The 14,720-nt window shown below is 42.2% G+C and overlaps 1 protein-coding gene across 2 annotated transcripts in view; it reads left to right on the top strand.

The window, feature by feature from the left end:
• The first annotated feature begins 5,531 nt into the window (after positions 1-5,531).
• LOC124007426 (dnaJ homolog subfamily C member 18-like) overlaps positions 5,532-14,720 on the top strand; it is a 29,197-nt gene continuing 20,008 nt past the window's right edge. For both annotated transcript variants that reach the window (XM_046317975.1, XM_046317974.1), the window contains exons 1-3: positions 5,532-6,117; positions 12,265-12,439; positions 12,657-12,802. In XM_046317975.1, the coding sequence (XP_046173931.1) occupies positions 5,991-6,117; positions 12,265-12,439; positions 12,657-12,802 (448 nt within the window). In that variant the 5' untranslated portion in view covers positions 5,532-5,990. The remainder of the gene's footprint in view (positions 6,118-12,264; positions 12,440-12,656; positions 12,803-14,720) is intronic.

Here is a 14,720-nt window from a genome sequence, read left to right as displayed (position 1 = left end):
CCAACTTTTGTGATTTTTGCAATTCATTCCAGTCATTGGCAGCAGAGAACTGGAAGGAAAGGCAGCCAAACAAGGTGTTGGCTTTGGGGATGACCAGTGAAATATACCTGCTGGAGTGCGTGCTATGGGTGGGTGTTGCTATGGTGACCAGTGAGCTGAGATAAGGTGGAGCTTTACCTAGCAAAGACTTATAGATGACCTGGAGCCAGTGGGTTTGGCGACGAATATGTAGCGAGGACCAGCCAACGAGAGCATACAGGTCGCAGTGGTGGGTAGTATATAGGGGCTTTCATGACAAAATGGATGGCACTGTGATAGACGGCATCCAATTTGCTGAGTAGAGTGTTGGAGGCTATTTTGTAAATGACATCGCCGAAGTCAAGGATCGGTAGGATAGTCCGTTTTACGAGAGTATGTTTGGCAGCATGAGTGAAGGAGGCTTTGTTGCAAAATAGGAAGCCGATTCTAGATTTAACTTTGGATTGGAGGTGCTAAATGTGAGTCTGGAAGGAGAGTTTACAGTCTAACCAGACACCTAGGTATTTATAGTTGTCCACATATTGTAAGTCATAACCGTTCAGAGTAGTGATGCTAGTCAGGCGGGCGGGTGCAGGCAGCGATCAGTTGAAGAGCATGCATTTCGTTTTACTTGCATTTAAGAGCAGTTGGAGGCCACAGAAGGAATGTTGTATGTCGTTGAAGCTCGTTTGGAGGTTGTTAACAGTGTCCAAAATAGGGCCAGATGTGTACAGAATGGTGTTGTCTGCGTAAAGGTGGATCAAAGAATCACCCACAGCAAGAGCGACATCATTGATAAATACAGAGAAAAGAGTCGGCCTGAGAATTGAACCCTGTGGTACCCCCATAGAGACTGCCAGAGGTCCGGACAACAGGCCCTCCGATTTTACACAATGAACTCTATCAGAGAAGTAGTTAGTGAACCAGGCGAGGCAATCATTTGAGAAACCAAGACTGTTGAATCTGCTGATAAGAATACGGTCATTGACAAAGTCGACAGCCTTGGCCAGGTCGATAAAGACGGCTGCACAGTACTGTATTTTATCGATGGCGGTTATGATATTGTTTAGGACCTTGAGCGTGGCTGAGGTGCACCCGTGACCAGCTCGGAAACCAGATTGCATAGCGGAGAAGGTACGGTGGGAATCGAAATCGTCGGTGATCTGTTTGTTCACTTGGCTATCGAAGATGTTAGAAAGGCAGGGCAGGATGAATATAGGTCGGTAACAGTTTGGTCTAGAGTGATTCCCCCTTTGAAGAGGGGGATGACCCCGGCCGCTTTCCCAATCTTTTGGAATCTCAGACGATACGAAAGAGAGGTTGAACAGACGAGTAATAGTGGTTGCAGCAATTGTGGTGTATAATTTTCAAAAGAGAGGGTCCAGATTGTCTAGCCCAGCTGATTTGTAGGGATCTAGATTTTGCAGCTCTTTCAGAACATCATCTGTCTGGATTTGGGTGAATGAGAAGTGGGGGGTGGGGGGGGTGCAGAGCTGTTGGCCGGGGTTGGGGTAGCCAGGTGGAAAGTATGGCCAGCCGTAGAGAAATGCTTATTGGAATTCTCGATTATCGTGGATTTATCAGTGGTGACATTGTTTCCTAGTCTCAGTGCAGTGGGCAGCTGGTAGGAGCTACTCTTATTTTCCATGGACTTTACAGTGTCCCAAAACTTTTTGGAATTAGTGCTGCAGGATGCAAATTTCTGTTTGAAAAAGCTAGCCTTTGCTTTCCTGACCGTGTGTATTGGCTCCTGACTTCCCTGAAAATGTACATATCGCGGGAACTATTCGAAGCTAATGCAGTATGCCACAGGGTATTTTTGTGCTGGTCAAAGGCAGTCAAGTCTGGAGTGAACCAAGGGCTATATCTGTTCTTAGTTTTTTTTAATTGAAAGGGGCATGCTTATTTAAAATGGTGAGGAAAACACTTTTAAAGAACAAGCAGGCATCCTCTACTGACGGGATGAGGTCAATATCCTTCCAGGATACCCTAGCCAGGTAAGTTTTAAAGGCCTGCTCGCAGAAGTCTTTTAGGGAACGTTTGACAGTGATGAGGGGTGGTCGTTTGACCGCGGACCCATAGCGGATGCAGGCAATGAGGCAGTGATCGCTGAGATCCTGGTTGAAAACAGCAGAGGTGTATTGGTCAGGATGATATCTATGAGGGTGCCCATGTTTATGGATTTAGGGTTGTACCTGGTAGGTTCTTTGATAATTTGTGTGAGATTGAGGGCATCTAGCTTAGATTGTAGGACTGTCGGGGTGTTAAGCATATCCCAATTTAGGTCACCTGACGATAGATGGGGGGCAATCAATTCATATATGGTGTCCAGGACACAGCTGGGAGCTGAGTGGGGTCTATAACAAGCGGCAACAGCGAGGGACTTATTTCTGGAGAGATGTATCTTTAAAAGTAGAAGCTCGAACTATTTGGGCATAGACCTGGATAGTATGACAGAACTCTGCAGGCTTTCTCTACAGTAGATTGCAATTATGCCCCCTTTAACAATTCTTTGTTGATTGATGGAAAATGTTGTAATTGGGGATGGAAATTTCTGAATTTTTGGTGGCCTTCCTAAGCAAGGATTCAATCACGGCTAGGACATCAGGGTTGGAGGAGTGTGCTAAAGTAGTGAATAAAGCAAACTTAGGGGGAGGCTTCTGATGTTAACATGCATGAACCCAAGGCATTTACGGTTGTAGAAGTCAACAAATGAGAGCGCCTCTGGACACACAGGGTCTGGGTTAACCTCTACATCACTAGAGGAACAGAGGAGAAGTAGGACGAGGGTACGGCTAAAGGCTATAAGAACTGGTCGTCTAGTGCTTTGGGAACAGAGAATAAAAGGAGCAGAATTCTGGGTGTGGTAGGATAGATTCAGGGCATAGTGTACAGAAAAGAGTATGGTAGGGTGTAAGTAAAGTGGGGGTAAACCTAGGCATTGAGTGACTATGAGAGAGGTTGCATCTCTGGAGGCGCCAGTTAAGCTAGGTGCGGTCTCCGCATGTGTGGGGGGTGTGACAAGGGGGCTATCTGAGGCATGTTGAGCGGGATTAGGAGCTCCGCAGTAAAATTAAACAATGAGAGCTGCCCTAAACAACAGTATACAAGGCATATTAACATTAGAGAAAGGCAAAAAGCAATCAGGGGCGGCAGAGTAGCCTAGTGGTTAGAGCGCCGGACTAATAACAGTAAGATTTCAAGATCGAATCCCTGAGCTGACAAGGTAGAAATCTGTCATTGTGCCCCTGAACAAGGCAGTTAACCCACTGTTCCTAGGCCGTCATTGAAAATAAGAATTTGTTCTTAACTGACTCGCCTAGTAAAAAATGTTAAAAAAATTCACAAGTGTTTATTGGGAGAGCTAAGACAACAATGGGTAACTGGCAAAGAGGGTCAGTTAGCTACACACAGGGCCTGAGTTTGAGGCTGGGGCTGACAGATAAACCAAATGAAGTACTGTGTTAATGAACTATCCAGCAGGCATCAGCTGTGTAGCTAAGTTATCATAGGGTCCAATGAGCAGTAATAGATGAAACAGGGAGCAGTTTGGTAGTTGATTACTACACTAGGCAAGTAGGAGACACGGCGTTCAGGAAGCTAGCGGGCCGGCGCCTAGCAGATGGATCATCACCAATATCCACAACCCAGAGGCTGGTTGAGAGCACATTGGCTGAATTATATCAGCAGACCAGTTGTGATGGATCGGCGGAGGGTCCAAGCCTATATATATACACACTTAAAAACATCCTTGTTCTTGAAAGAAAAGCTCATTGTTTTGTCCATTAAAATAACATCAAATTGATCAGAAATACAGTGCAGACATTGTTAATGTTGTTCATGACTATTGTAGCTGGAAACGGCAAATTGTTTTATGGAATATCTATATAGGTGTTAAGAGGCCCATTATCAGCAACCATTACTCCTGTGTTCCAATGTCACGTTGTGTTAGCTAATCCAAGTTTATCATTTTAAAAGGCTAATTGATCAAATCAATCAAATCAAATTTTATTTGTCACATACACATGGTTAGCAGATGTTAATGCGAGTGTAGCGAAATGCTTGTGCTTCTAGTTACGACAATGCAGTAATAACCAACAAGTAATCTAGCTAACAATTCCAAAACTACTACCTTATAGACACAAGTGTAAGGGGATAAGAATATGTACATAAAGATATATGAGTGAGTGATGGTACAGAGCGGCATAGGCAAGATACAGTAGATGGTATTGAGTGCAGTATATACATATGAGATGAGTATGTAAACAAAGTGGCATAGTTAAAGTGGCTAGTGATACATGTATTAAATAAAGATGCAGTAGATGATATAGAGTACAGTATATACATATACATATGAGATGAATAATGTAGGGTATGTAAACATTATATTAGGTAGCATTGTTTAAAGTGGCTAGTGATATATTTTACATAATTTCCCATCAATTCCCATTATTAAAGTGGCTGGAGTTGAGTCAGTGTGTTGGCAACAGCCACTCAATGTTAGTGGTGGCTGTTTAACAGTCTGATGGCCTTGAGATAGAAGCTGTTTTTCAGTCTCTCGGTCCCAGCTTTGATGCACCTGTACTGACCTCGCCTTCTGGATGATAGCGGGGTGAACAGGCAGTGGCTCGGGTGGTTGTTGTCCTTGATGATCTTTATGGCCTTCCTGTGACATCGGGTGGTGTAGGTGTCCTGGAGGGCAGGTAGTTTGCCCCCGGTGATGCGTTGTGCAGACCTCACTACCCTCTGGAGAGCCTTACGGTTGTGGGTGGAGCAGTTGCCGTACCAAGCGGTGATACAGCCCGACAAGATGCTCTCGATTGTGCATCTGTAGAAGTTTGTGAGTGCTTTTGGTGACAAGCCGAATTTCTTCAGCCTCCTGAGGTTGAAGAGGCGCTGCTGCGCCTTCTTCACGATGCTGTCTGTGTGGGTGGACCAGAAAACACTTTTGCAATTATGTTAGCACAGCTGAAAACTGTTGTTCTGATTAAAGAAGCAATAAAACTGGCCTTCTTTAGGACAATTTGAGTATCTGGAGCATCAGGCTCAAAATGGCTAGAAACAGAACTTTCTTCTGAAACTCGTCAGTCTATTCTTGTTCTGAGAAATGAAGGCTAATCCATGTTTCCATCCACAATAATAATTTACAACATTCACAATGTCTACACTGTATTTCTGATCAATTTGATGTTATTTTAATGGACTTTTTTGTTGTTGTTGCATTTCTTTAAAAAAAAAGTGATCCCAAAATTTTGAACAGTAGTGTATATATATTTTTTATTTATTTGTGAATTACAGCTGCCAATAAAACAAAATACAGAATATACTGTTCACAAGACAACATTGTATAACTCTCTCTGAAATGTTTGTTATAATGCTACAACAATGCAGCAATCAGAAACTGCAACAATGTCCAAAATAATCTACAAGTAACACTGCTGGACTACAGATGAGTCCATAGGTTAAGGGTGGAGGTGTTCCATTGGTCAATTTGGCTTTTAATTCTGCTTAGTTTCCGCTTCCTGTTGGCCATGGAGGTTAATATCAAAGAAGCTCTGTGTTAATACGGGACTGGTTAATGTCGGTATTACATTTCTTCCCGTATTGCATGGATTTAAACGAGTTCAAGTTTTTCTGTTGGTATTTGGGCGACTTGACTAGACGCTTACACCTGTGTTCATGTCAGGTTTCTAAAGTGGGAGGCGTCACCGCTATGATACCTGATAGTTAGGGTGAAATCTCATAGCTAACCTATTGCTAGCTAGCTTGTTATCTGTAAACAAAGCCGGCTAGCTACTGTTATTTTCAGTTGACAGACAACGCCCAGGTACACCTCAACATAAAACAGCTATTAGCTAAATTCTTAAGATTTTAGGCAGTCAACCGCATTTGTGTAGCGAGTGTTTTTTTTTTTTAGGTTGCAGGCCTCGGTGGGGATAAACTACCTAGCTAGCCATCGAATAGCTGTCATAATGGATAAACAGGAATCTGATCGATTGATAGAGAAAGCAAAGCTGTGTTTGCGGTCAGGGCGGAGAGAAAAAGCCCTTCAACTGTTGTATGAAGCCCAGAAAATATTCCCCAGCACCCGAGCCAGAGGTAAATGTGCCATAATGGCTGTCTTGTCAATGTTCGCCTTGCTTGCCAACTTGAATGTTAAAATAGAAAGTGCAACGTCTGTTATCTTGTGAATTTGATAACGTATGCTCCCATCGAATCAGTGAACATGTTAAGCGTATGTTATAGCTAAATGTCATCTGAATTACATTTACAATATGGTCGGTTTATAACGCAGGTTATATCTTTCGATAACTTGTGTGCCTGGAAACGAAAAGTGGATTTACTAGCCTGAAAACCACACTCCAATGTATGATGTTACGTTAGTAATGTTTCTTTCATTACCTTATCCGTGTTATTGCTCAACCTGGTGGTGCAGCTGCAACCAGCCAAACTGGTTAGTTAGTATAATTTTGGGTTAACTGTCTTAATAAGTAACTCATCTGAATATAACAAGTGACTCGGTTAGGGAATACATGTTTCAGGTAATACTTTAATACAGCTGTTCCCAACCTTTTCCCCCAGAGCCCCCATTTTCACATTTGAAAAATGTCATGCAAATTTATATGAAGCCTCAATTTAATTATACATATTCTTGTTTACGTAAAGTTTTGGTCAACAGATTCACACATTACATGATATTACTTCCAAAGCAAAATCCAATTTATTTTACACCACAACGTTAGAATTCTGTAGTTAGGCCCAAATGGAATCTGCTGGAATTCGTTTGACTTTCTACAGATTTCTGCAGAAAATCAGCAGAATTCTGGATAAAGCTTCTTTTTTTGCTACTCTGGTGTATGTTTATACATCATGCAGTTGAATGGGACACTTAAAATTATACAAATAAAGATAATCTGTTACATGGAAAACATTACACCCACTTTAACTTTTTATGTCAGTACAATCAGTGTAAACAGATAAGATGACATATAATATGTACACAGTGTCATGAATTTAATGCTGTTTCTGCTAGAGTGAGTGAGAGAGAAATGTTCTGTGGGAAGTCAGCTCTTTTCTGCCTGGAGGATGTACGTATTTCAAATTAAAAAACAATGAATGAATGTGGCTTATACAACTCAGACCGTGAACTTGAATTCAGTAACATGTTTTTGTATTGACAAAATAAGCATTACACTGTAATACGCTGAACACTTACATCTGAACTTGAATCACTTGTTTGAAGAATCAATCAGGCCGTCTGATAAACACAACCTAGAGAGGTGTAGACAGAAATGTAACAGGGCCAACATCGTTTCCTAAAGACTGTGACTTCAGAAAGTATTCACAGCCCTTGAATTTTTCCACATTTTGTGTTACAGCCTGAATAAGAAGAGAGTGAGACCCACTGCTCTCACCTCTCTGGCTTCAGTTTTGTCTATTGACATGCACCTGTGCCACTCCTCTTCAGACACCTCACTCAACGCAGCAATGATGTGCACAATATCCTTCCTCTCTTTCCTGTACCCTTCCACTTCTGCTGTGTGGAATGTAATGAATAGAGTTAGCAGCTTTGAACTTTGAAGAACTCTGCACACCCATCTCTCTCTTGCTCTGGAAGTTCTTCCAGCTGAGTGGTGGCGTGGTGGTGCCACTCATCTGCCGCTGCCATACTCAGAGGTCCTGTAGCTTGTTGCTGATGTTGTGGGTTGATGGCTTTGTTTCTCTAATTTGTTAAGGACCACTAGCTCCAGACTGTGTCCAATGATGAACACAGCCTGGTCCTTCAGCGAGTATTATTGGTTCACCAGCAGCTCTTTCAGATCCTAGACACACTTGGCAGGTGTTTCAAAGGTGTCCAGTAACTCCGAGAGGACATCCATGTACTCTGCCAGCCACGCCACAGCACTGACCCACGAGGACCATCTGGTCTGTACTGCGTAGATTGGCATCACAGGAGTGAATGTAATGTAAATGTGAAGTCCTTTGCCAGCATGAATGCTCTGAGCTGCTTGGACACTGTTGTAATGTTAACTTTGTACAAAAACGAGGCCAGAAACTACACTTTTGAGCCACCACTCACTGTGGCAGGTAGATTTAAAAAATATATAGATAAAAAAAATTACCAGCCAAAATATTTTTAGGGGCCAAAAAAAGAAAAAGGATGAGCATGCTTTTATAATGGTTCTAAAATAATGTTACTAAGAAGGAAGGTGATATATTGCTTCATTTTATTACATTTTTTTGTGACCACATAGCATATTGGGGGTGACGACAACTGAAAGCCCATTCATTTTCAATGAAGGAAAGCGAAGTGGGAGTGGGACCTTTGGGTGACACGAGCATGGGCAAGGGACATGAACAGGGCAGGACCAAAATTGGGGGAGATGAACTTTAAGCAAATCATTTGCAACATCGCGTCATTATTGACCAGTTAAATCTCCGTCCGGTTTAGTTTCCAGCCCCTACTGGATTGGACTATTGATACCTAGCCAGCTTGCTAGCACCAACGTGAGGGCGACGCAAGCGTGGCTATCTGAATTTACGCGTTAAAAGTATCTCTGCTTTGAGATTGAGCGAGCCTGACTAGTATAGGCATAGTCTTCTCTTTAACAGTTGAAACTCAAACATGTAAACAACCTAACTCATGAACAAAACAATGTAAATATCCAAGAAACAAAAGGACAAAGTCTCACTTCAGTAGACTTTCAAGTCAGTTAGACCAACTTTTATGCCTGTGCCAGCTCTTCTAAAAATGAATCTTTCACTCTGCAGTGTTGCTGCGAGAGGTGGGATAGGTAATAGGATTTGAAGTTCTTTGACTTTATGCGATTCATTTACCAGCTATGAAACAAAATGGCTGAAATGCTTTATAAACAGCTACTGCAGCATTTATTTAGCTAAAAATGTGATCCAGTGAGTATTCATACCTCTTGACTTATTCCAAATGTTTTTGTTACAGCCTGAATAAAAAAAAATACAATACTCCATAATGACAGTAAAAACATTTAAATGAAATACTTACAATACTGTAAATGAGATATTTCTGTATTATCATATTCTGTATTCATTTAAGTATTCACACCTGAGTCAATGCATGTTAGAATCAGCTTTGGCAGCAAGTACAGATGTGAATATGTCTGGTTATGTCCCTATAAGAGCTTTGCACACCTGGATTGTACAATATGTGCACGTTATTTTTGTTTTAATCTTCAAGCTCTTGTGAAATTGGTGGTTGATCTTTGCTAGACAGCCATTTTCAAGTCTTGCCAATGATTTTTCAAGCTGATTTAAGTCAATTGTAACTAGGCCACCCAGGAACATTCAATGTTGTGTCTTGGTAAGCAACTACAGTGTATATTTGGCCTTGTTTTAGGTTATTAACCTGCTGAAAGGTGAATTTGTCTTTCAGTGTCAATTGGAAAACAGACTGAACCAGGTTTTCCTCTAGGATTATTTTTGCCTGTGCTTAGCTCTATTTCATTTATCTGAAAGTCCTTGCTGATGACAAGCATACCCATAACATGATGCAGCCACAATGCTTGAAAATATGAAGAGTGGTACTCGTTGACGTGTTGGATCTGCCCCAAACATGCTTTGTATTCAGGACGTAACTTTATTTCTTTGCCACATTTTTTGCAGTTTTACTTTAGTACCTTATTGCAAACTGGATACATGTTTGGGAATAATTTTTTTATTTTGTCAAGGCTTCCTTTTAACTCTGTAGGTTAGTGTTGTGTAATTTGTTGAGTTATCCTCAATTTTCTCCTGTCACAGCCATTAAACTCTCTAATTGATTTAAAATCACCTTTGGCCTCATGGTGAAATCCCTGAGTGGTTTCCTTCCTCTCCGGCAACTGAGTTAGGAAGGACGACTATCTTTAGTGACTGGGTGTATTGATATACCATCAAGTGTAATGAATAATTTCACCATGCTCAAAGGAACATTGTCTGGTTTTTGTTTTGTATTATTATTTCTTTACCCATCTACCAATAGGTGCCCATCTTTGCAAGTCATTGGAAAATCTCTCTGCTCTTTGGTTGAATCTGTGTCTGAAATTCACTGCTTGACTGAGGAACCTTACAATTAGCTGTATGTGTGGGGTACAGAGAGAGATGAGGTAGTCACTCAAAAATCATGTTAAACACTTATTGCACACTGAGTGTATGCAATAACATTTAACTAATTTGTAAACATTTACAAAAACAATCCTCTTATGGGGTTTTGTCTTACATCCTGAATTTAAAATGGATTCAATTAAGATTGTCACTGGCCTAAACACAACTAAATGTGGAAGAAGTCGATGTGTAAATCACTTCTAAAGGCACTTGGTATTTTACTATTTTTATTCACAAATGCAACCACTGAATCCCTGACCACCCGCCAAAGTGGCTGGTGAAATGGACGTAATGCTAAAATCTACCTGCATTTGGCACGTTGATTTTAAGGCATGTCCAAAAAGGTAAAGTCTGCCATTATGGGTCACTCACCCAATGGCTAAAGTAGAATGTTTAGGGCACACCCCCCACAGGTGTCTGTGGTCTCTTCCAAGATCACGTAGCGATCATTGCGTGAAGGGCAATCTTTGATGTAGTGCAGGTAAAGCTCAGGTAGGTATACTGGATTTTGTTATGTTACAGCCTTATTCTAAAATTGATTAAATGTTTTTTTCCCTCAATCTACACATGATAAAGCGAAAACAGGTTTAGACATTTTTGCAAATGTATGACAAATAAAAATCAGATTTCAGAACCTTTGCTATGAGACTCGAAATTGAGCTCTTTCCAAAAGCAATATACATTCAACACACACACAAATGGCGAGATCCCAACAGCCCCACACACCACACAAAAGGACAACCCATAATTTATTTGCTTTTTTCCCCATATTGTTCTTATGTCATTATTTCCTCCATGCAAACCCTGAACCTATTTAGGTCAGTGATTTAAATACTGGCTAGGAAAGCTAGCAATATTCACCACTGTTGCCTTTGATCAATGTGCCACAAATCTGTACATCGCGCACTCCCTCTCACACACGCGGGCAGAACCCGATAACACCCCCCCCCCCCCCCCCCACCAAAGTTCACACACATCACAGCCAGACAACTTTTACCTCCGAAATTGCTTCCTAGCTTAGTGCAAGCTAGCTATGTAACGTAGTTCGCTAGCCTGCAAAGTTTACCTCAGTTTGCAACTGGTGAAGATAGCTTATGCAACATGAGTTGGCTACTCTGTTACCCTGCTATCAAAATAAGTACGTTAGGTTATTTACATCAAAATACTTGTTAGCTCGTCTTTCGAGTCTGGTGTTGATTGGATCTCAGGTGCTCCACCGTCGTTTTGCTTTTTTATGTGGTTGATAGTTTTGGCACGCTTTACAAAGTAAGATTCCCTTGTCCTCGTAAACACAATTTGTGAACTCTTAATTAAGCCTTGTTCACATTGGCAGTTTTGAATTGATTGAAATCCATTATTTTGTTGCATATCTGATTTAGAATTTGTTTTCCTGAAGTCTCAACAGCCAAAAAGCACATAGAAGCAGATATTTCAAGTCACCTTCGTAGGTGGTTTGAAAGCAGATACAAATCCGCAAGTCCCAGCTCTCCCACCTCATTGTTTTTTGGAGCATATACCCACGTGAGTGATTGAAAGATGAACTGAGGTCTACACTCCAGTCGGTAATGGTAATGCACCTTAAGTTTGGTTGCCAACCACCATATAAAGTACAAAGAAGAAGCCTGAAGTAGGAGAGAAAATGTGGATTAATTGTCAGAGTATAGGACCTTGTGCATTTCAGGTAAAATAACCCAATGTTTATATCACAGGACAAATTAACTAGCAACTGCAAGCTAGCTAGCTAGCTAAATTGGCATAAATGTGTAATGCTTTTCTACCTGTCCCCAAATTAATATAGTTTGTTCAGAGTTCGTTTTGATATTTCAACCTGCGTGTCCTGATCATGTCTGGTGTAGTAGAATAAAAATCAACATTCGCGTGATGCGATCTGGTCAGCATGTTAGTCACGTCTTACACTGGCATTTTACTGCTTGTTTCTAGCCTAAAGTATTGTGGATTTATGTGTCATCTTTAGATCGGTATAAACAATCGCAAATTGTTTTGTGTTTTTTACTCTTTAAATCAAGGAAGATTCCGCGCCACACCAAAAGTTAGTCTTAGCCAGCCTCAGCCTTGATTTCTCATCTACTGATATTTACCCACTTGCCTGATCTCTCTGTCTTCCATCAGTGCTGATTGATGCCATAGTGAGGAATGGGAGCTCTGCTGCTCCAGAGGAGCCCCACATACCCCCACCACGTGGCTTCCGATCAAATGAAGAGGACAGGGATGGAGAGGAGGCACGCAGAGGAGCCAGTGAGGAGAAGCAGACCTACACAGAGGATCAGCGTCAGGGTGTTTTCAGGTACCTGCCCCTTAGTATTAAATCACACTCACACTGTCTTTACCTGAGTTTTTCTATATTTTATTTAGTGATAGGCCATCATTCAGTTTGAGCACTCCGAGACCACAGCTACATTTTGTCAAGATATCCACCCAGTAAAAGTGCACCTGCACATTGTACACATTAATGTTGTGATGTCAGATTTCAAAAGATTCTTTGTTTTGTTTGAACCATGCAGGATAAAGAAATGCAAGGACTTCTATGAGATCCTGGGCGTTCCTAAAGACGCTAGTGATGAAGATCTGAAGAAGGCATACAGGAAGCTGGCACTGAAGTTCCACCCTGATAAGAATTGTGCCCCGGGAGCAACAGATGCATTTAAAGGTAAAGGGATGCCTCTTACTGCTGTGTTTCCCTCTCCTGATCCAGGACTTATCGGTATCAGATCTTCCTCCTCCTCTGGTCACATTTAGATGATCATGTGAGCATTTCTCATGTGCTCTTAAAATTATAAATAAATAGGGCCACTTTAAGAAGATGGTGCTGCAGTGGATAGCTGCAATCTTATGGGCTCCTGACCAATTCTGCTATTTTGTGTTGTTTTTTTTTGTACATAATGTCTCGCCATTTCACATGACCAAAAGCAGCTTCTGGACATCAGAACAGCGATCACTAACATTGATTTGGATGATAGCGGTATCACAGATTACTAAGGGAAACCCAGCCACGAGCTGCCCAGCAACGCAAGCCTTCCAGACGAGCTAATTACCGTTTTATCCTAGCTTAAAGGGAAACAACACTGAACTATGCATGAGCGCACCAGCTGTTCCAGCGACTGTATGATCTCGCTTTTTGTAGCCGATGTGAGTAATAACTTTAAACAGGTTAACATTCGCAAGGCCAGACAAAATACCAGGACACTTACTCTGAGCATGTGCTGACCACCTGGCAAGTGTCTTCACTGACATTTTACATTCTTCAAAAAACATTTGTCATTTAGGAGACACTCTTATCCAGAGCAATTTACACGAGCAATTAGGGTTAATTGCCTCGCTCAAATGCACATTGACAGATTTGTCACCAGACGGCTTGGATGTTCAAACCAGCAACCTTTCGGTTACTGGCCCATCGCTCTTAATTGCTAGTCTACCTCCTGTCCTTTATTCAACCAATCCTTGACCCGGTCTGTAATACCAACTTGTTTCAAGCAGACAACCATAGTCCCTGTGCCCAAGAATGCCAAAGTTATTTAGGCAGGTTACCATCGCACTGTAGAACTCACATATATAGCAATGAAATGCTTTGAAAGGCATCTCATGGCTCACATCAACACCATCATCCCAGACACCCTGGACCCACTCCAATTAGCATAAAGCCCAAACAGATCCACAGATTACTCAATCTCTATTGCACTCCACGCTACCCTTTCCCACTTGGACAAAAGGAACACCTACGTGAGAATGCTGTTCACTGACTACAGCTCAGCATACAACACCATAGTGCCCTCCAAGCTCAGGACCTTGGGACGGAACACCTCCCTCTGCAACTGGATCCTGGACTTCCTGACGGGCCTACCCCAGGCGGTGAGGGTAGGCAACAATACATTCGCCACGCTGACCATCAACAAGGGGCCCCTTGGGGGGTGTGCTCAATCCCCCTCTTCCTGGTCACCCATGACTGCGTAACCGTGCACGACTCCCAACACCAAGTTTACTGACAACACAACGGTGGTAGGACTGATCACTGACAACAATTAGGCAACCTATAGGGAAGAGGTCAGCGATCTAGCAGTGTGGTGCCAGGACAACAACCTCTCCCTCAACGTCAGCAAGACAAAGGCGCTGATCATGGACTACAGGAAATGGAGGGGCGAGCACACATCCATCCACATCGATGGGGCTATATTGGAGCGGATCGAGGGAGCTTGAAGTTTCTATGTGTCCGCATCACTAAGGAATTAACATGGTCCACACACACCTACACAGTTGTGAAGAGGGCACAACAGCACCTTTCCCCCCTCATGAGGCTGTAGAGATTTGGCATGGGCCCATGGGTCAGAGGAAGGCCCAAATAAATCATCAAAGACACCAGCCACCCAAGCTATGGACTGTTCTATCTGCTACCGCATGGAAAGCGGTAATGATGCAACAAGTTTGGAAACATGACTCTGAACAGCTTCTACCCCCAAGCCATGAGAGTGCTAAACAAGACTGAATTAATAGCTAATCAAATGGCTACCCGGACTAAATGCATTGACCCTTTTTAGCACCTACCCACACACTGACACCCCAACACACACACA

Source organism: Oncorhynchus gorbuscha, linkage group LG20 (assembly GCF_021184085.1).
Source record: "Oncorhynchus gorbuscha isolate QuinsamMale2020 ecotype Even-year linkage group LG20, OgorEven_v1.0, whole genome shotgun sequence".
In the NCBI taxonomy this organism is placed as follows: Eukaryota; Metazoa; Chordata; class Actinopteri; order Salmoniformes; family Salmonidae; genus Oncorhynchus; species Oncorhynchus gorbuscha.
Note: the sequence above shows the minus strand (reverse complement) of the source record. Positions and strands in the feature narration are given on the sequence as shown.